Source organism: Pantherophis guttatus, chromosome 1 (genome assembly GCF_059756535.1).
Source record: "Pantherophis guttatus breed Tessera chromosome 1, ASM5975653v1, whole genome shotgun sequence".
In the NCBI taxonomy this organism is placed as follows: Eukaryota; Metazoa; Chordata; class Lepidosauria; order Squamata; family Colubridae; genus Pantherophis; species Pantherophis guttatus.
The window spans coordinates 88,588,058-88,609,453 of NC_142063.1; the positions used below are offsets into that span (position 1 = coordinate 88,588,058).

The 21,396-nt window shown below is 36.4% G+C and overlaps 1 protein-coding gene across 2 annotated transcripts in view; it reads left to right on the top strand.

Moving 5' to 3' along the window:
- NELL1 (neural EGFL like 1) overlaps positions 1-17,969 on the top strand; it is a 564,211-nt gene extending 546,242 nt beyond the window's left edge. For both annotated transcript variants that reach the window (XM_034417254.3, XM_034417255.3), the window contains 4 exons: positions 844-1,037; positions 7,188-7,364; positions 10,337-10,561; positions 13,606-17,969. In XM_034417254.3, coding sequence (XP_034273145.2) covers positions 844-1,037; positions 7,188-7,364; positions 10,337-10,561; positions 13,606-13,656 — 647 coding nt within the window. In that variant the 3' untranslated portion in view covers positions 13,657-17,969. The remainder of the gene's footprint in view (positions 1-843; positions 1,038-7,187; positions 7,365-10,336; positions 10,562-13,605) is intronic.
- Positions 17,970-21,396: the final 3,427 nt, after the last annotated feature.

Consider the following 21,396-nt stretch of genomic DNA (forward strand, 5'->3'; position numbering starts at 1 on the left):
TTTTCAAACTTAGAACATATGCTCCTTTTGCCCTTAAAATAGACATTTTGCCCTTAAATTAGACATTTTTTTATTTTCTGCATGAACAATTCAGTACACATCTCAGCAAACAGAGATACAAGCATCCATTGTTTACCTGAACAGTGTGGTTGTGTGAACAGTAGAGCCATAGAGACATATATAAATTTGCGTTCCCAGAAATAATGAAGGAAGCACCCAAGAGAAGAATGCCTATCAGTGAAAGAATAACATAACCAAAATGCATCACAATTTGTACACTAAAAGGAAGGAATTTATTTAATTCCTTCTCTTTGTGCACTCTATATAATAATAACTTGAGGAAAACTGATTTCATTATTTGTTAAAATCACAAATCATACCTGATTTCTTTATTTCCCCTTCTTTTAACGTGAAAACGTTATGATTATGATTAGGAAAGAGTTAAGACAATGTTTTTTCTGTCCTTCTTCTGCTTGAGAGAATACGATACAGTGAATCAATTAAATAAAATACATTTTCTTCTACTCATCATTTATTTATTTATTTTAGATTTCAAAGAATAGTTACTCCAGTAGTCACATCAATGTTTAAGCATTCATGAATACTGTGTCATTAGATTTTTATTAGTATTATTTCTATTATAGTAATGCAATTTCTCATTCTGTTACAATTTGACTTGAGGAATATCTATTTTCTCTCACATTAATAAGATGGCTTGAGAAAAAGTATACCTTCAAATGATATGAATTTTAATTCTACGATACCTATTTCCAATAACTGTTTGACTTTCCCAGGGAAGGGACATTTTTCAGGTTTGTCTAATAACTTTTCTCTTTTCTGCAGATATTGATGAATGTGCCTTAAACACTCACACTTGTTGGAATGATTCAGCCTGTGTAAACTTGGCAGGGGGATTTGATTGCCTCTGTCCATCTGGACCTTCCTGTACAGGTGATTGCCCTTATGAAGGGGGCCTGAAAAGAAATGGCCAAGTATGGACATTGAAGAAAGACAGATGTTCTGTTTGCTCCTGTAAGGTAAGTGCCTATGAGTTTTCTAAACACTCCTACCGTGATTTGGAAAGCCATAGTTCTTTTAACCATGGGATTTTAAATAGGTTATGATTTTCTGGATTCACATTGCGTCCTTAAGTAACTTTTATGAAATACAGAGACTAAGTTCATACAACATACAAGATACTGATCCAGAATTCAATAAATCATCTGTAGCTTCTTCAATATATTTGCAAAATATTTGCTAGATCTGTATTTATTTATTTATTTATTTATTTATTTATTTATTTATTTATTTATTTATTTATTTATTCAAATGTATTTTTCAAACCACCCAAGTCACAAACCAATTTTTCTCAGTTCATGAAGTCTGTGAATATCTCTCAAAATATTTCTGCAATAATACTATCTTGAATAGGCTACACTGTTTCTGATTCAATGGCAGTTTGTTGGGATTACATGCATGTTTTTCTCAGCATTTGGTGCATTTGAGAATTATGAAGAAACTGCCAAAGTACGCTATTTACAGCACTTTAAATTATGAAGTTATTAATTGAGTCAGAGTATTACATTTTATCAAATAGTTCTAGTAAATTATGTATTTTTTCCTGCTGCAAAAATAATGAAAAGGCAGTCCTCTGCCTTTCACATAAAATTAAATCTAATAAAATGTTCAGGGAACGAGATCCCAGCTTGTGAAAATTTTTGTGAAAAACTTTAAGTGACTATTACAGCTATGTGTATGTAGAAAATGATAGTCAACCCCTTGTTGATGTTATCCAATGGCCTAAAATTGAGATATATGAAAAATAGCTTTTCTTCCTTTTCTAGAAAAGTGAAGAAGAAGAGATTATTGCAGCTATACAATTTTGTAACTATTCAGTTTGAGTTGGCTTGGATTTAATTAATTAATAAATAAAAAGCATTTGTTCCTATTCATGAGGACAAAATGTTTATTAAACATTAAAACTCTAACATCATAATTAATTGCTAATAACATTCACTACCTTTAATAACCTGACACAGATTTATTTTACGCTCTCAAAGAGCATCCTTCCAAACATATGAAATGAAGATGATGACAATGATCATGTTCATGATAATTAGATGTAGCAAGACTTTTCTTTAACACTATTTGTTATAGTTGTTTTCATGGGCTAAATGCAGGTCTAGCTTTTAGCACTAATTTTCTGTATTTAAAAATAATTGATGAGAGACAGATATACAGAATTAGTGATGGGTGCCAAAATGAGTGGATGAAAGTTTTAAATAGGTTAATTCTTCACAACGTGATTCAATCTAGTTCAACATGTTACCATGTATGGACATTTCAGATGCTTTATGTTCTGAATAATGAAATATTAATGTTAAGAAACAGGGACACAACAAAACACACATTTTTTCCAGGCCCACATCTTGCTTCCAAGAGTATGTTATTATTTTTGAAGTATACCTTTCTTTATAGATGTGATGCCCCATTGAACTTTACTTGAAATATTCCCATTTATAGTCTCCTATTTTTATTTTTTTAAAACCAGGTCAGAATCAGAATGCACCAAATCTCAAAAAACCAAAACACAAATTTTAGGCATATTTATACTTGTTAGAAAAAAAATGCATATGTTCCATTAAATTCCTTATTTAGCATAAAACAGAGAACTAGAAAGCCAGGGTATGAAAAGGAAGCATTACCTTATGGACTAGCTTACCTACTTTGCCCCAAATTTCCCATGTTTTTGACTAAGTTTTTGAAAGAAACCAATCATTAATCTTCAGCTAGCTAAGATATTTTACATAACTGGGGAAATCTCCTTATGTGTTTCAATTGCTTCTACATTCTTGGTTACATGAATCAGTATAACAATATACTGGGAAGAACAGTTATTGTACTCCTAATAAACTTCTTCATCATGAAGAGAGACTGCAGTTAAAAGGCTTCAGATCGAAATCTCCCCCCCCCCTGCTCCTGTCCCTCTAAATCATTTATTCGTTGAAATTTCCTATTTTCTACAGTTCAAAGTTATTTTATAGCTGGATCTGCTACATATTAATTTTTAGCTGTCTTTTACATTCAAAGATTTCTCATCTTCATTTTAAAAAAATTTTTTGGGGGGAATGGATAGTTAGATGAACTCCTAATTACCTTTTTCCTTATCTAAACTTCATAAATATGGAATGTGTCATGCTTTTAGGGAAAAATGTGTATTCTGTTTGGACTTTATTCCCCTTGGTGCAATCGAATATGCCTTATTTAACTGCATGCTTCAATTGGATTTATACTAATAGCATAGTGGTTATTCCCTCCTCCTTCTGCTCCTTTCAGTTTATGCACATCTTAGATTATTTAGCAATTGGTAAGGTTATTGTATAAATATATATTTGACACTCAAAGCAACAAATCTCTCTCTCTCTCTCTCTCTCTCAATATACATAATGTAAAATACAATAAAATTAATATGTATACTCAGAGTAACAAGGTGTAAAATATTATTTTAAAAATTGACTTCTAGTCAAGATATATTTATATACTTTTGTTCTCTGGTATGTATCATTCCAAATATAGAAAGTACATTAACTAGTTTGCACAATACATTTAATATGTTTGATTTTTATCACTTTATATCATTAACTTGGTTTTAAATTCCAGTGTTCTTTTCCCCCATTAGTAGTACAGAGATAAATGTTTGTGGAGATTGGAAGAAAAGTATCCATTTCTTTCAAAGACTCAGGAGTTCTTTTCCCAACTTGAATTATTTTATATTTGATAAAATATGACGGTTGATAAAACACCCTAGACCAATTCCAGTCACTGTTACTAAAGGGGGAAAGATCCAGTCCAAGCCCTCTGCTATGGCAGAGATCATTTGTCACCAAAGGGTCACATATCTTCTACATGTCAATAATATGCAGTTCCACATCTTGACTTTTGGCCAGATAGGTGATGAGGTGGAAGTCCTGTCCCAGTACCTGGATGCTGTAAGGCTCTGGATGGGGAGAAACAGGCTTAGGTTTAGCCGTAACAAAAGTGAATGGTTTGGGCAGTGGCAGCTTAAATGACCTGCCAGTCACCTACCATCTTTAATTTTGGATGGGGTGGCACTGCCCCAAATAGAACTGGTATGTAATTTGGGGGGTCTTTCTGGACTCTAGGGTCCTGTTACATCCTATATGCCTTGCATCTTTTTCTGGATCAGAAGGCCTTTCTTTGTTACGCATATCCTAACCAACTTCTATTTGGACTAATGAAATAAGGTCTTCAAGGCCAGCAGCTGTGAATGCAATTATAGGCATCCATCCAATACAATTACAGATAGTTTTTCACCTCAGAGCCACAAGAGTAGATCACATGGCATAGCAGATAATTTGTAAAAGGGTGATTTTTTTTTTTTAAAAAAAGCATTCTTGAAAATTAATCAGTAATACCTAAGATACGATGGGGACAATGCTCATATCTCACCAGTTGAGAATAATTTAGTTTAAAAATCACTTGCTCAGCCAAAACATTAACAAGACAACATCTCATTAATATTCCTTTCAAGTGGAACCTCTTCTAACTTGGAGATGAAAAACCCAGCCAGGCAAGTGCAAATCATGCTTCCTTACATTCCTATAACCCTTTTTCTAATGTTTTTAAATTTCAATCAGTTTTTCTATAGGCACCATCATTCCACCTACATAGCAAGACCAAGCAACACCATACAGTACATTGTTTTTGGTGGGGGGTTGTTATTGATATTTTTGCTTCACATAAGTGCAGCTGCTGGCTAAAAATGCACAGTACATATATAATCCACAGATCTGAGAGTAACCCCAGTTAAAAAGAGCTGGAAGCTGTGATTTCACATTGTTGTATATATAATAAAAATAAATTAGTCTGATAAGTTCCAAAGGTGCTTTTTCAGGAGGCAACTGAACTTTCTTGTTTTTTCTATGAAGGTGTTTCGCTTCTCATTTAAGAAGCTTCTTCAGCTCTGACTGGATGGTGGGAATAGAAGGATTTATGTTCCTTGCAAACAGCTGGTCATTTGCATCCTTTTAGAGCAGGGGTAGTCAAGCTTTTTATACCTACCGCCCACTTTTGTATCTCTGTCAGTAGTAAAATTTTCTAACCGTCCACCGGTTCCACAGTAATGGTGATTTATAAAGTGGGCAGGGCCAACATGACGTCACTCACGTCACTCTTTCTTTCTTCTCTCTCTCTCTCTCTTTCTCACTCCCATCCTTTCTTTCTCTTTCTTTCCTCTCTCTCTCTCTTGTCAGCCCCGCTGCACTGGGGCTGTCATTCCAGCGCGGACGGTAGCCGATGGAGCCAACCGCCCCACATTCCAGCTGCCCAGGAAGCCTCACCCTGACTCCACTTGCTAGTTCTGTGTCCTGTCGCTCGCTGGTGGCTCCCTCTCCTGCTCGCTGCTTCCGGGACCACTGCTGCGACCTCAGATCTCCTAGTCTCTGCTGGTCCGCTACTGCCTCTCAGCTGAAAGGCAGACAGGAAATAGCAGGTGCTCGGGTCAGCACCGGCTGCTTCCATGCCTCCGCAGAGGCCCCAAGCCTGATCGGGAGCAACATCGCCACCCAGACTGCCCAGGATTACTCAGGGCTTGCCCAGGAGTAATCAGGACTCGATAGCCCAGGCAGCACAGGATTAATTAAGGCAGCTAGAGCTGTGCGCCAGTTGCATGACTGAGGGGTGGAGTTGGGGGTGAGTAGCAGGGTGAGGCACGCTGGGCATGTCCCCTGTCATTGGCTGGATGCGGGTGGTGGGACCCGAGGTGGAGGGGAAGGCAAGCGGGCAGCAGTCGCCCAAAGGCCCTGTGGAAACCAAGTGCGCCAGGTCCAAAAGGAGAGCGAGCCTCGCCATGTTTCCCCAAGGCAGCTCTTCTTCAGCCGAGCGCAGCGGGTCCCCCTTCCTGACTGCCAGTGTTGGCCTTACATTTGCCCACCCTCCCAAGTCTGCACACCCCATGCACACCCCAGCAGAGCAGCAGTCTCGTCTCCAGCAGCTGCTGCAGAAGAAGGAAGAAAGTGCTCTGGGAGGGCATGCAGCCTGGGCCGGAAGTGGTGCGTCCTCCATCATGGTCTGGATGCAGGCAGCGGGGAAGGCAAGTGGGCAGCAGTTGGCCAAAGGCCACCCGGAAGCTGAATGCACCAGACCCAAAAGGCGAGCGAGTCTCGCCATATCCCTTCGAGGAGCTGAGCACCGCGGGTCTCCCTCTCCCCTACCACCCACCATGAAAGCTGGAACGCCCACTAGTGGGCGGTAGGGACCAGGTTGACTACCACTGTTTTAGAGGGTCATTGAGGCCACCTGGAGGTTTATCTGTGTCCTCAAGGTTGCCTGAGTAGTGCTAATGATTCATGTAATCTGCAATTTTTCTGGAAATCCGTTCATACTCTCATACCATCCATCCCAAATTGCATAGCTAAAAGTCTGTAGAGATTCTCAGTCATCCAAGTCATAGTTGTCCCAAAGGTGCTTTTTCAGGAGGCAACTGGACTTTCTTGACAACAAGAAACTTCAGTTGCCTCCTAAAAAAGCACCTTTGGAACAACCATGACCTGGATGACTGAGAATCTCTACAGAGACTGACAAGTATTTAGTTTTCTTTTCTTTGGCTATATGTTTAAATGCTTCCTTACCCTTAGCTCTCAACTCTCCACTTCCAGCTTACCAATGTAAGCTAAACCAATAGTTGCAGGTCATGACTAGTCCCTGCTGTTTTACTGGCTGAGCTGAAGAAAAACTAAAGGAAGCAATCCAATCACCAACCACAAAACAACAACATAATTGCAACTTGCAGGATAATCAGAATGGCTACATTTTGTTTCGGTTTGGAAGAAAGCTAGCAACAAGGATGCTTGAAGTCAGCACATCTAGAAAGCGAAATATTTCATCTATTTCTTTTTCATGGTAGACACTGAACTTCAGTTTGATTGTGTTGTGTTATTTCTTGAACTAGGTTCTTCTGCCCTTTCAGATGTCCAAAACAAATATTTCATTAATTGCTGTGTTAATTAAGGGATGCAGTAAGTCACCCATTAAATAAATGGCAATATAAATACAACATCTAAATATGACTCACTAACTCATTGTCAAACTCATCGCAATGAGTATATTAATTTATAACTTTTTATTTAGTGGCATTTGCTTTTATTGCTTCTTTATTTTGTTAACAGGATGGCAAGATCTTCTGTCGAAGGACAGCTTGTGATTGTGAAAATCTCAGTGTTGACTTCTTTTGTTGCCCAGAATGTGATACCAGAGTGACCAGTCAATGTTTAGATCAGAATGGGCATAAACTGTACCGAAGTGGTGACAATTGGACATACAGTTGTCAGCAATGCCGCTGTCTGGTATGGAAGTAAAAGAAAAATAAGTTTAAAGAGCCTTATTGTTTGTAACGATAAACCATATTCTAGAGTTCAGAATGTTCATTATGAACAAGCCTGTTCTTTTTTGACACAACATTGCTATGTATTTTTTCTAACATCTAGCCTATTCAGATAGTTGTTGCCAAGAGACTTAATACGAAAAGGCATATCTCAGTCAAAATTAAATCTATTGCAGTACAATCATACACATACCAACTTAAAGTAATTATTTATTGAGTTCAATGGAGCATGCCCTTAGGCAAATGAATATAAGGACTGCAGATTTAATCATGTCTCTCAACAGAAAAAAAAAAGGTCCTTCAATAATATTCTGAACAATCAGCTTTCCATCTGATATAATGCTAAATCAAGTGGTAACAAACCTCAGCAGAATATTTCTTATTTGAATGTCACACAATTCCTTATCCCAATAAAACTAGGACAATTGCAGCTATTTAATACAACCAGAGTCTTATACCAGTTTCTTTGTTCTTGGCTCTTGATTGATCAAGGCCTTGTTTAAAATAACTACTCAGTATTCCTAAGGGATCTCAAGGAGCAGCAAAAACTTTCCATACTAGGTCGACAGAGTCAGGATAATGCTTTTCCTAAATGATACAGCATTCTGCAAAAGAAATGAAAAATATAATTAATGACTTATTTTGTCTATTATAATAGGAACCAGAATTGCATATATTGGGACTCCAAATGGAACAAAATGGAAATGTACACATTTCCTTATTATGTGAAGACATTTGATGGTGCATTTTTTCAAAATGTTTGGAAAGTTCCAAGTTTCAGTAAAACACTGACTATAAAATAGCTATTAATCTCTACAATGTAATTGCTGCTTCTTTAAAGAAATTATAATATTCCTTATCCTAAAATCTTAGAATGTTACAGTTGGAAAGGACATACACTGAATCCAATTAATTCAACAAATGTGGACTTTCTTGTGTGTGACATCTTTGTCCCTGCACTCACTCAGAATAGGGTTCACCTCCAGAGGCTAAGACACTTTATCGTGCTTCAATTCCATTGTGCTTTTAATTATACAAAGCTATAGTAAATCTCTTGTACTTGCTGGAGAGTGATGCAATAAATTATTTACTAACACATTCTTAGATGACAGTTACAGTATGAATTCATAATACTTTGTAATTATTTCTTGGTGTTTATAAATGATCATGTAGGATTTTGCTTTATTAAAATAAGTAGATGTGATGATGTGATGTACAAGTTTTTTTTCTTTTTTTCATTTCCAAATTAGTATTTTGCATAAACTAGTAAATTTATTACAAACTGTGATGTCTCTAAAGGGAAAGAGATAACTTTCTCTGCAATCTTGGATCTTGAATATCTGAATCAAATCAAGTTTTCCCTTTATACAATGTATAGGATAGGTTGAGGAGAAGGTGACTGAATCTTCAAATTTCTGTGACTCTAAGACTAAAATAGTGAATGTTAGAAGATCATTAGAGAAAGAGATTGATTAAAAACATAAAGGAAAAAACATATTCTGTCATGGTTCTGACTAACGAACCCAAGCAAATCAGAACTCTGAGGCAGAGATCTTTCTCAAAGAACTTCTTTATTGGGTACACTTAATTGTGCCGATATGATGTATCCAATAAAGAAGTTCTTTGAGAAAGATCTCAGTCTCAGAGTTCTGATTTGCTTGGGTTCGTTAGTTGAAACCGTGACATATTCAATGATGAGTTTAAATTCTGTCTTCTCTAACAAGAAGGCATAAATTCTACTAGGCAACTATAAAAGTTTGGATTAAGAGTCAGGATTGAACTCTGAGCCTGATAAAACACAGCCAAAGAATATCTGTTGACTTTGGATTAATTTAAATCAGAATCAGATTAACTTCATCCAAGATTATTGAAAGAATTTGCTGATAATCTGTTGTCCTTTATAAACCGTAATAGGGAAGGGAAATGTTTGTTGTTTACAAATGGGAAAACAGAGTATCCACAAAATTCCAGTTCAAATAATCTAATATCACTTTTAGATATTTGGAAGATTCTACACTATATCATTTGGATTGCCAAATTATATAATAGGATATGTATATGTATATGTTATGTGTGTGTGTGTGTGTGTGTGTGTGTGTGTGTATGTGTATATATATCTATATCTATATCTATCTACCTATCTATCTATCTATCTATCTATCTATCTATCTATCTATCTATCTATATACATACATACATACATACACATGCAGACACATTTCTTATATATAAAATAATCCTGTTAATTATTAGCATTCAGCAGATTTTACACTGAGAGTTTATGCACCAAAGACAAATTCCTTGTGTGTCCAATCACACTTGGCCAATAAAGAATTCTATTCTATTCTATTCTATTCTATTCTATTCTATTCTATTCTATTCTATTCTATTCTATTCTATTCTATTCTATTCTAGAACATTTTTAATATACTATACAGATATAACTGAGTTAGAATTCATTCAGTGATGCAATTCCATTAATTTAATTTATAAAATAGTTTATATATATATATATATATATATATATGTGTGTGTGTGTGTGTGTGTGTGTGTGTGTGTGTATGTATATGTATATGTATATGTATGTATATATATGTTTTCATAGATTTTCACGGGTACAGGTATGCAAGTCTTAGTGTCTTTTCCCTAATCTTATCATATTTAGACAAAATATATTTTGATCAAAGAACCCAGATCTATGAACAAAGTGTCACTTCATTATTGTATAGCTTATGGTATCTATCCAATTCAAAGCTATCCAATTTTGCCCTGGTTTAATACAATTGTTGGATCAAGACTGCAGTCTAAATAATTTTTGGATAATTATTCAATCATAATATTAATATTTTGATTGCAGAAAAAGTTGTTTTTGATGTTTTCTGCCTTTCATGAGTGCCAATTTATGTGTTGATGGATTTCTTTTGCTTTTCATAGGAAGGTGAAGTGGATTGTTGGCCACTTGCATGTCCAGCCCTGAATTGTGATTATACAACAATGTCAGAAGGAGAATGTTGCCCTCATTGTGTCAGTGACCCTTGTTTGGCTGATAATGGTATATATGACATCCAAAAAACCTGTTTAGATGACTATGGAATAACACGGCTAAGTGGCTCAGTATGGACAATGCTTGGATCGCCTTGTACAACCTGCAAATGCAAGGTATTTATATAGTGGCAAAACGTGCTGTAGCATAGAGTGTATATAAGACTGAGTTTTCTTTTTAAAAATAATTTTGCTATTTAATTTCAAACAGCAATAAGGTGGTGCAATACAATATACGATAATAAAATTATGCAAAACTTATTATGTGATTATTATCCTGGGAGGCTGAACCAGAACTATTCAATTGGTCTTTATAACTTTAAATTAGTATTCTTACACCTTGCAGAGTTTTTAGATATGCATACAGGATAGTGACATTTATTACAGATATGCATTTTAGTCATACATACTGTATATCTACATATGCATATACACCCAACTTTTAATGAATCCCAATTGTGAATGCCATATAGTTATGTTAAATTGGCAAATACTAAGTGGAAGAACCCTCTCTTTTTTCTCTACAAGTGGTGAATCATGAAGAACAAAGGTCAGGGAAGATACGGCTCTCAAGTGATATTTCCAAATTAATGAGGAGATGGTTTTGTTGATCCCCCCATTTTAAAATTAATCATTAAAAATAAACAGACATTAAGACATTAATATCAGTAAGTGGACAGAGAAATCGGAAAAATTGTAGTATTAGCACTCAGTATGTCATGGATAAAGGATTAATCATAAAAAGCAGAATGCATTGAGTTAACAAAACAAAAAAGGATTATAAAGATCTTCTTAATTCACTGAGCTGGTTGCCAATATTTCCATTTATTTAAAAATAAATTACCTAATAGGAACAAATAAGCAAAGAAAACAGGGAAAACATTATTGAGTAAATACTCTACGTCTTACTTTTCCTTCACTGTACTCCGTTCTGTTGACATTAAGGGGTTTCAAAATCCTGGCAATAATAGAAATGTCTACCACAACAATCTAGTTTTATTCAGAACTAGCTGATAACCCAGCACTGCTCGGGTATTTAAAGACATCAAAGCGTTTGTCTGACAGGGAGCCATTGAGAGGGGCCTTTCTTCCCTCTATTCCCATGCCCATCATCCCTGCCCTCTCCCTTCCCCTTCCCACCCCCCCTACCTGTGCCACCATCCATTTTACCATTTCCTCAAACTGGGACTGGGCCTGGAACATAAATCCCTGAGCTGGGCCATGCTGCACCTCCTCCACCCCTGTCTCCTCTGTGGCCTCCATCCCTGTTTCATCTCGGTTGGTGTGGTCCTTCACGCGATGAGGAAAGGACGATCCTGGGAAAACAGGCTGAAGCTGTGAGGTGGGGGCAAACGATCTGGTTAGGCTGTGGCAATCAAAGTCCTATGTACTGGCCTAATCAGGCTCCCTTAGCTTCATAGGCCTACTGTGTGAGGGAGGCCTAGGCCTTAAAGGCCCACTGTGTGAGGGAGCATGGTCAATCAAAGACTTTTGTCCTGGCTAATCAGGCTCCCTTCATAGGCCTACTGTGTGATGGAGGCCTAGACCTTAAAGGCCCATTGTGTGAGGGAGCACACTCAATTAAAGGCCTCTGTCCTGGCCTAATCAGGTTCCCTTCCCCCTCCCATGACATCATGAACAAATGTCTCTCTAGGATGCCGCACTCGCTCTCCTTAAAGGCACAGGCTTTCCAGAGTTATGCTGGAACACACACACACACACACACACACACACACACACACACACACACACACACACACACACACGGGTGTCTTACCCCCACAGTGCTTGTCTTCGGAGGGTAAGTTATCTGTGTACCAAGTTTGGTCAAAATTGCTCGAGGCATTCCAGAGTTATGTTTAAACAAACATGTATACATACATAGATCCTTTTTTATATAGATAGATAGATTAGGTGTCAGATGCTGTTCATTCTGTATCCAAAGGACTGTGCCCACAAGATTGGACTCAGTTCTATTTTCTATTTCCACAATGGAGGAAAACCCTGCAAAAACAAAGGCCAAAAATGCCCATACACTTTTTAAATAATATCTTGTATAACTTGTAGTCCTTTAAAAGGTTGTAAGGCTTGGATGTGGCTCCCAACCAAAATTGTCCACCCCAAGTTTAGTGGAATGAATCCAGCAAGCTAAATTAATTTCATAGAAAAATCATAGAAGAAAGAATGTTTCTGAAAAATAGACATGTGTAATTGTTTAAGATAAAGTACATTTTGTCTGACTTCTTGAGCATAAAAATAATGCATCCATCCTGACAGTATGTTAACTGAAATATCACCTTTATTATTGGCAATTTGCCATGGAAATAAGAACACAAGAACTGTACTGAAGTAATCAAAAGCTAACCCTATGGGAAGACATGCAGGAACAGAATAAAATTGCATTTCCTTTTTATAGGATAATGTTTATCCTTCATGTGTCTGATTTCCTTTTAAACCAATCTAAGTGAGTTGCTTTCATTATATCATGGGATAACAAATTCCAGATGTTCATTGAATGTTATATGAAGAAGGACTTCCCTTTATCTGTTCTAAAAATTTTTAATATTTAGCTATATTCTATCATCACTCTATTGAATTTTTTTTAAAAAAGTTCAGGTAACCTCTTGCCTCATACCACTTATACGATTAGAGTATTTTACCAGTTCCACTTATTTCCATTTATATAAATCAGAGTACCAACGCTGTACCATTCCTCATACAGAAGATGAGGTAACACATAGATACTTGGTATCTATACTTGGTATCCATGTGTTACAAAAAGTTCCCCTTTTGTGTATCTTTTCCAGATTGACATCATATTATATGCCCCATTCTTTTTTTTTTCTCTTGCAGATAGTAACTCAGGTAAATATAACCTTAGCAATGTTCTTTGTGTAAGATGATTTGGTCACATGATTTATTATATGTGTAGAGAAAGGACAAATTCACAACATTCTTGCTTTATGAATGAATGAATGAAACAAAAATTTTAACACCCAAGTGAAAACGATTGTTTGATCTCTCTTACAATAGAAATAGGTTTACAAATGCTCATGTTAAAGATTCAGGTTGTTAGCGTCCATATGAGAAGATTTATTTTCTTCACTTGTATTACTAGTATTAATTCCTCCTTTTTATCTTTTCCTTCCCGTTCTACACAGAATGGAAATGTCTGTTGTTCGGTGGATTTAGAATGTCTTCGCAATAACTGAAGTATTAAACTGGGACAATCCTTTTTGTGAGGAAAACTGATGCAATTTTCCACTTTCCAAACAAATGCAGTGCAAGTAAGAGGTGGAAGTTTTGTACAACAGACAATGATCTAAGTCTCTGAGGAAGATATTTGGGAGTTGCCTTTGGGACCTATCACTACACTTGCTAGGCTTCTCTCTACTTTTACAGTAAAATGCATATAAATCAATGGTTGTTAAAAGTTTTGAGTGTTGTAAATTACACCCTTTTTTGTCAAATCATTTGCAAATGCATTAAAATTATTCCATCAGTAAAATGCAGTGTATTGATTTGTTTAATTTTGTAAAAAGATCACAATGGAATTTCCTGTTTTATTTTAGGTTTAGATCAAAGTTCTACAAAATAAGGCTGCCTGTGGTTTTGTCTCATATTATTGGCTATTTAGTTTGGAGGTTCCTGTCGGATGTATTTATGAAAATATGTATGTATGTACAGTCAAATTGCATAGTACTTATATTTCATAGCTGTCAAACATTGTAAAACATTCCAAGGTACATTTGACTTCTACAGGCTGAAAATAATCGAATCCTAGCCTATCTTTATGAAAATAAATAAATAAGAAGGAATAATGTCACAAGTTTAATGAAGTGGCAAAAAGCACTTTCTTTTGCAGACAAATAAACTAGCAGCAAAAATCCCAGAGTGGAAGAAGAAATAGAGAATTATATTGTTTTCATAGCAACGATCCTGAGCTTAGTCAGAACACCAGGCCACGTTAAGTTTAGCAAAATGTTGTCATTTACAAATCAAACAATAAATATTGAATGTAGGTGGAATTCATACAGGGTTGTGTAGCATTCAATAAAGCAATCAAAGGGCTTTACATTTACAAGATTGTATGTGAAAAGTGATTTTTTTTCATATTGTTTATACCAATGTACTTGAGTTTATAATCTCTCTCCTGAATAATTGCTTTGGTGTAATAACATCTACCATTCTCCATCGCAAATGATGTAATGAACAAGTTCTTCATCTATTCCATGTTACAAGTTGTAAGAAAGATGTAAATGTCACTGCAGTTAACTATAATTTCAGTAGATCATATTAGGCAGAGTAGTAGCCTCTTGGTTCCAATTTTCTTTTAGTGTAATACGTTGCCCCTTTGGCTCTATTATCCCTCTTCTGACACTCACCCAAATGTAATGTATTAAGTTAGTTGTCTGTAAAATGCTACTTAAAACCATAAGCTTGGGCCGAAATTGTAATTAAACATTTGAACTGTGCATAAAGGTTAAGCTTGAAGGATAGGTAACTGCTGTGATTTTGCTGAGCTAAGGCTTTGATATTACTAATGCAAGCCCTATCTCAGCCTAGAACTGACAGCTGCTGATATCCAACTGGTTTCCATACACAATTCTCCTCCTTCTGCATAGCATGTACTATACAATGTATGACTGTATGGGAACTGAAAAGTCAAATTTCCTACATTCAGATGCACAGCCACAAGCAATGCTGAACCTGATCTTCAAATCTATAAATGATACAATATGGCACATCTAAAAAAAATAATAATCACTGGATATAAGTGAAAGGAAGACAAAGATTCCACTCTCCACAATGATTACCTTTGAAATGGAAGGCTGCCTTATATTAGCACAGAGATGCAGCCGTGGTTGAAAGTGAGCAGGCAGGCAAGAGGTGGAGGCATTTACTGTAAGTGATGCAAATAAGTGGCTGGAACAGAGCCTGGAAAAGGGTTGAAAGCTTCCTCCTTCTGACTCATTGAGGGAACAGATGCAGTGTCTCCTTTTCCCCTTATTTTTCTAGAACCTCAGGTTCAGGGTGCAACGGCAGAGACTGGCACTCTCTCGCAATACGTGAAGCCCCCTCAGAGAGGATGCTTTTGCCTTGTTTCCCTTGAACAGCAGTTAGCATCTGTAGGATTTCATAAAGACAGAAGAATATTTTAAAGTCTTAATCATTCATATCTGCTAGGAATTAGAGAGAGAGAGAGAGAGAGAGAGAGATCTTTTTCCCTACCCTTTTCAGTTGGACCTACCCCTTCTTCATTCTGTTCATTCTGTTTTTCCTGGTTTCTCCTGGAAAGAGAGAAGATTATGGTGTCTTAACTGTATCTGGTGTCATATCCATGTATAAAAGAGAATAGTTTGTATATGCAAATAGGGGAAGCAATTAATTTTACAAATCAGTGCCTTACTTTTCAGGCAATTAATTTTAATTGATCGCTTCTAATTCAATTCATATGAATTTAATTTTTTGTCCTCATCCTGACCTTTTTGAGGAATGTTGGTCTGGCCTTTCTGACATGCAGACATGTCTTTCTCACATACATCTATGGTTAAGGCTGGAGTAGGCAAATCCTAGGTTTCAGCTGCATATTGGGCAAGGCAAAGAAATCAGGCATAACATCTGTAAGTGTGTTTACAATCTTTCCTTCTAGCTAATTTTCCTTGTTTTTGACACACATATTAAATTCATACCTCTCTTTATTTATTATTCATATTTCTATACCGCCCACTGTCCGAGGACTCTGGGCGGCTTACACCAAAGACAGTATACTAAATAGCATATTGCCCCCAACAATCTGGGTCCTCATTTTACCCACCTCGGAAGGATGGAAGGCTGAGTCAACCTTGAGCCGGTGAGATTTGATCCGCTGATCTGCTGAACTAGCAGTCAGCTGAAGTAGCTTCAGTACTGCACTCTAACCACTGCGCCACCTCAGCTCTTCCTTTTGGGAAAAGTCCGTTGTTGTATCCTGACATTCCTATAAAGCAGAAGGAAGGTGGCTTGTTGGCACTATTGCCCCTGTCTTGAGTCACTGTGTTTTCAAAGCATTTGTGGTCTTTATTCTGCTTAATTACCTTTTACTATCTTTGATAAAACTTGGGGGAACTATTCAGAACGAGATCCTGCACAGAAGTGCATAATGTTTGCAACCAAGAAATAAAAAACTGACTCCTAAAAAACCCTGAAAGAGTGTCAGTGTGACAGGGTGGTCTGCTGGGATCGGAGAGAGGGGAAGAATTTGAAAAATGAAGATGGCAGCCACAGCGGTGCAATTGAAGTCCCACCTGCCTTTTAACATGCGTCATACATATAGGATAAAGATGAGGTGGGAATTTGCACAGTCTTTTTTTGTATAATTTTTATTATGTTTTTAAAAGATAATTTAAAATGAATTCAGACTAAAAGTAAAAGAAAGAAATGAAAGCAAAAGCTAAAAATGCAAAAAAGGGGGAAAAAAAGAAAAATAGATAAGAAAAGATGCAAAGAAATAACTTCCAATTTTCTTTACAGCAGTTATAAATACAATAACTTATACTTAAATTTACTTCATACTCTATGGCTACAACTCTCTTATTTCTATAATTTAATCTGTCTAATAATCAAAACTATATTTTATAGGTCTATTTTTTTCTCTTTCAAGCAAAGGATAGTTTCCAGTCAGTAATAAACTTGATATTGTCTTTTCTTTGATCAAAGAACTCAGTTTGCCCTCTCAGCAAGTTCCATCAAATTCACTCACCATTACTCCATTGTGGTTATGATTAGATTTTCTATATACAACAATCTCACTCCAGCTATTGTGTACAAAATGTTCCATTACTTTTTTTCCAGTTGGAACGTTGTACAATCTTGGGTGCCATCATTACTTTTTTGATCTTCACTGAGGATGCTTTCATTTGGATACCGATAAGGAAGAAAGGATAGGCAGCATCTGGCTCCAAATAGGTTTCAAGAATCACTGTGCTAAAGAGATATTACTTAATATTATGAAAGGTCTAAGATTATGTACACACTGTTTAATCTACACTGGGCATCAACATTTACCCAGATACAAGTGATAACACTGCAATGCAACATAAAATGTCCCTTGATCAAGTAGCTTTGATGCACACAGTAGAATTATTCAGTGCATTGTTTACTTCAATGAATTCAATGAAGTGAATTCCCTTCATGCATAAAATGAATGTAAATGTACAAACAATTCCCCATCACTGGGAAAAAAAAGGAAAAACAAAGGCAGCTCAATGTATGTAGGACTCCATCTTTGCTTTTCATTTTTAAACTTTCTTCCCTCTTGACATACACTATGTATTGATTATATTTGCATTGTTTAACAATGGTATTATAAACTGTGTTTTTTAAAATCCTCAAAGGACATTTGTAAACCATGCCATTAAAGCATTTTGTAAATCATATTGTAAAGCCACTGATAATTCAACTGGAGGAAATGAAACCGTGCTTTGGGATGTAAACGGGAGTGATTTAAAACTTGTGGCATCTAAATAAACTCCTGAGTACAGATCTTCCTGCCTCCATAGTTTTGTTTCAAACTTGGCATGTTCTGAATTATGAAAAATTCCAAATCTGGGAACAATAATTTTAAAAGCTCTTTCTTGGATACCTGGCTTGCTTATATCTCAGAGTAGAGGAAGAATAGACCTGGAAAAAGGTAAGATATGGGTAAGATGTTCTGATCCTCAACCATTCAACTGCATTTCTCGATGGAGCATACTTCAGAGTAAATGTAGCATATGTAAATCATACATTTATTAAAAGTAACCCCAGTGGTATAGTGATTAATGAGATTTGGCTTCATGTCTCTGCTCAACTACAGAGATTCTCAGTGACATTGGGTTCATATTATGGAGTTGCAAGAATAACAGTTGTAGGTCCCTATTTATTACTCTGTGTGACAACTATTTTTCTAAAATACCATTATTAATCATTATTTAAGGAAAATACCACCTCACTCATTTTTTTATTAGAACCAAAATAAATAAAGGTCAGCATTTGCATAATATTGAATATACATTAATGAGTATTTTTTTAGAATTTTCAGTAGTCTAGTATCAACTGAAACATCTTCCAAAATCTTTTCAAAGAGCTTGAGAGACAGTAGAGTGTAGTATTTTAATGTTGGGCCAATCTATACCAGTATGTTTTTTTTCCCACTTTTACTGTAATCTCTGTTTTATTGTTATGCACTGGATAGGCTCCTCAAACCATTTTGAAGTGTTCTATTCAGACAAATAGAATAACAGAGTTGGAAGGGACCTTGGAGGTTTTCTAAGCCAACACTCTGCCTAGGCAGGAAACCCTACACCACTTCAGACAAATGGTTATCCAACATCTTCTTAAAAATTTCCAGTGTTGTACATTCACAACTTCTGGAGGCAAGTTTATTTATTTATTTATTTATTTTTGAATTTGTATACCGCCCTTCTCCCTGAGGACTCAGGGCGGTGAACAGCCAAATAAAAACATCAAATACAAATATTAAAATACAGTTAAAATATATATATATAAATTTGGCCCCATTAATTAAAACAATAAACAAAACAATTAAAAACACTTAAAAAGAATTAGGCCAGCCCGGCTTGTTGGAAAAAAGGTTTTAAGGGCACGGCGGAAGGCACTGAGGTCATGGATTCTCCTTATCTCTGGGGGCAACTGATTCCAGAGGGTGGGAGCCCCCACAGAGAAGGCCCTCCCCCTGGGGGTCACCAGCCTGCATTGTTTGGCTGATGGCACCCCGAGGAGGCCCTCTCTGTGGGAGCGCACGGGTCGATGGGAGGTCGTCGGTGGCAGCAGGCGGTCTCGGAGATAGCTAGGCCCTATGCCATGGAGTGCTTTAAAGGTGATAACCAACACCTTGAAGTTGTTCCACTTATTAATTGTTCTGTCAGGAAATTTCTCCTTAGTTTTAGATTGCTTCTCTCCTTGATTAGTTTTCACCCATTGCTTCTTGTCCTGCCTTCAGGTGCTTTGGAAAATAGTTTGACTCCCTCTTTGTGGCAACCCTGAGATATTGGAACGCCGCTATCATGTCTCCCCTAGTCCTTCCTTTTACAACAGTTGTCCTTATTGAAGTCTACTTTTTTTAAAAAAAATGTTTTGCAAAATAATCTCCATCCTGCAGCAGTGGTATACAAGCATAAAGTCACCATACATATCTGTCTTCATGTGTACACAATACACAGATGCCCATGTGCATGTCCACCCCCATGTACATAAAGGAGTTCTTACTCCTTTCACAATTTCAGTATATTGTTGGCATTTGTTGGAACTGGTCCTCCGACAATTAAAATATTATGTATTATTGTGTGTGGTAATTATAAATACAGTGGATATTATTATGCATTAATTAATATATGTTTCCAGAACAGTACTGTACTTAAAAAGGATTCAACACAATGGTGCCTTAGAAACGAAAAGTTCTAGCATAGATTCTATGATAGATATTCTATAAGAATGCTTAAAATTAATTCAGGCCAGACCTGAATAAGATACAGTAAAATACCATGTCATGATAGTTTGGCAGATACTAGAAACATACCTGCATTTACTCAAATATACAGTTCATGTTTCAGTGGAATGGGACAGTTTGCCACGGCCAACTTGCCCTGGCTAACTCACTGTGACCAACTCACTGAAGAACAACTCACCATGGTCAACTCCATGATAACTCACCCCAGGACAATTCAATAATTCAATTTAATTATTTAAATTAATTTTAAAAATTATTTAAATTTTTGTCATTCACATTTCAGTTGTCCCTCCTTTAGCATTCTGATTCTATTCCACCCTTTCTTCAATATTAGCGTAACTCTTGTCCTGCGGCCACTTGTCCCATGGCCAGTTGGCTATGGTGAGGTGTCTCATGGCAAGTTGGCCATAGCAAGTTGGCAGCAGTGAGTTGGCCATGGTGAGTTGTACTAAATCCAACTAGAGAAGCGACTCTAAATCCAACTAGAGAAGCAGCTCCTTGTATACATCAAAAGATTCAACCAATTAATTTAGTACTTCCAATGATATCTGTTTCTGTAACATCTGTTTCTGTCTTGACTATGCATTCAGCAAACATCCCCTGTACAGACCGCCATTAATGTAGAGATGGGCAGCCTGGCAAAACCCTACAGTTGATCCATGCAAGTACAGCAATAACCCAGCCAATTTTCGGAGGTGCAATTTTGTTCAATTTGGAGGGCTTTTAAGCGAGTGAATGGGCCCTCTTCCCACTCTCCAATCCATCAAATTAAATGAAAAATGGGAACAAAATATTTGGTCCCATTCCTCCTAGTCCATCACCACAGATTCTTTGGCAGCTTGCCAATTAGCTGGGAGACAAAGTACAGCCTCAGGTTTTAAAAAGTTGTCTGTTCCTCCATTATAAATAAATGTGATTATAGTCAAAATCCTGCATAATAAATATCCTGCTCCTCTTCCACCTCCTCCTGCTCCTCGTCCTTACTTCAGTATAGTTATTTTCAAAGTGTCGGACAAGATTCTACTATAGTTGCATATGTTAATCTGTAGATAGGTATTTTTTACAACTATAGATAGGTTTTTGTAAAATGAGGTGAAGAACTTGATATTCAATAATTTTTGAGAGATAGCCCTCCCTTTTGAGAGCTGTAGAGTACATCATAAATACGCACTAACTTGGGGAAATAATTGCTCAAATACTTTTTAAAAACTTTCAACATTTTCAGTATGACTATTCATTTCATGTATTAACTTCATGCATGAAACATGTAGCTGAATATGCATGTTTTTTACCATAAATAAATTGCAACTAATTTTCACATCCCACCATAACTTGTTGATAGTGATGTTTCCTACTTAAATTTGTTAAATGGCATGCATAATTAAAGAAATTGTAAGCTATACTATGCTAGAAATAAATTACAACTTCTATTAGGGTAATGCAAAATATCAGGGCTTGTATG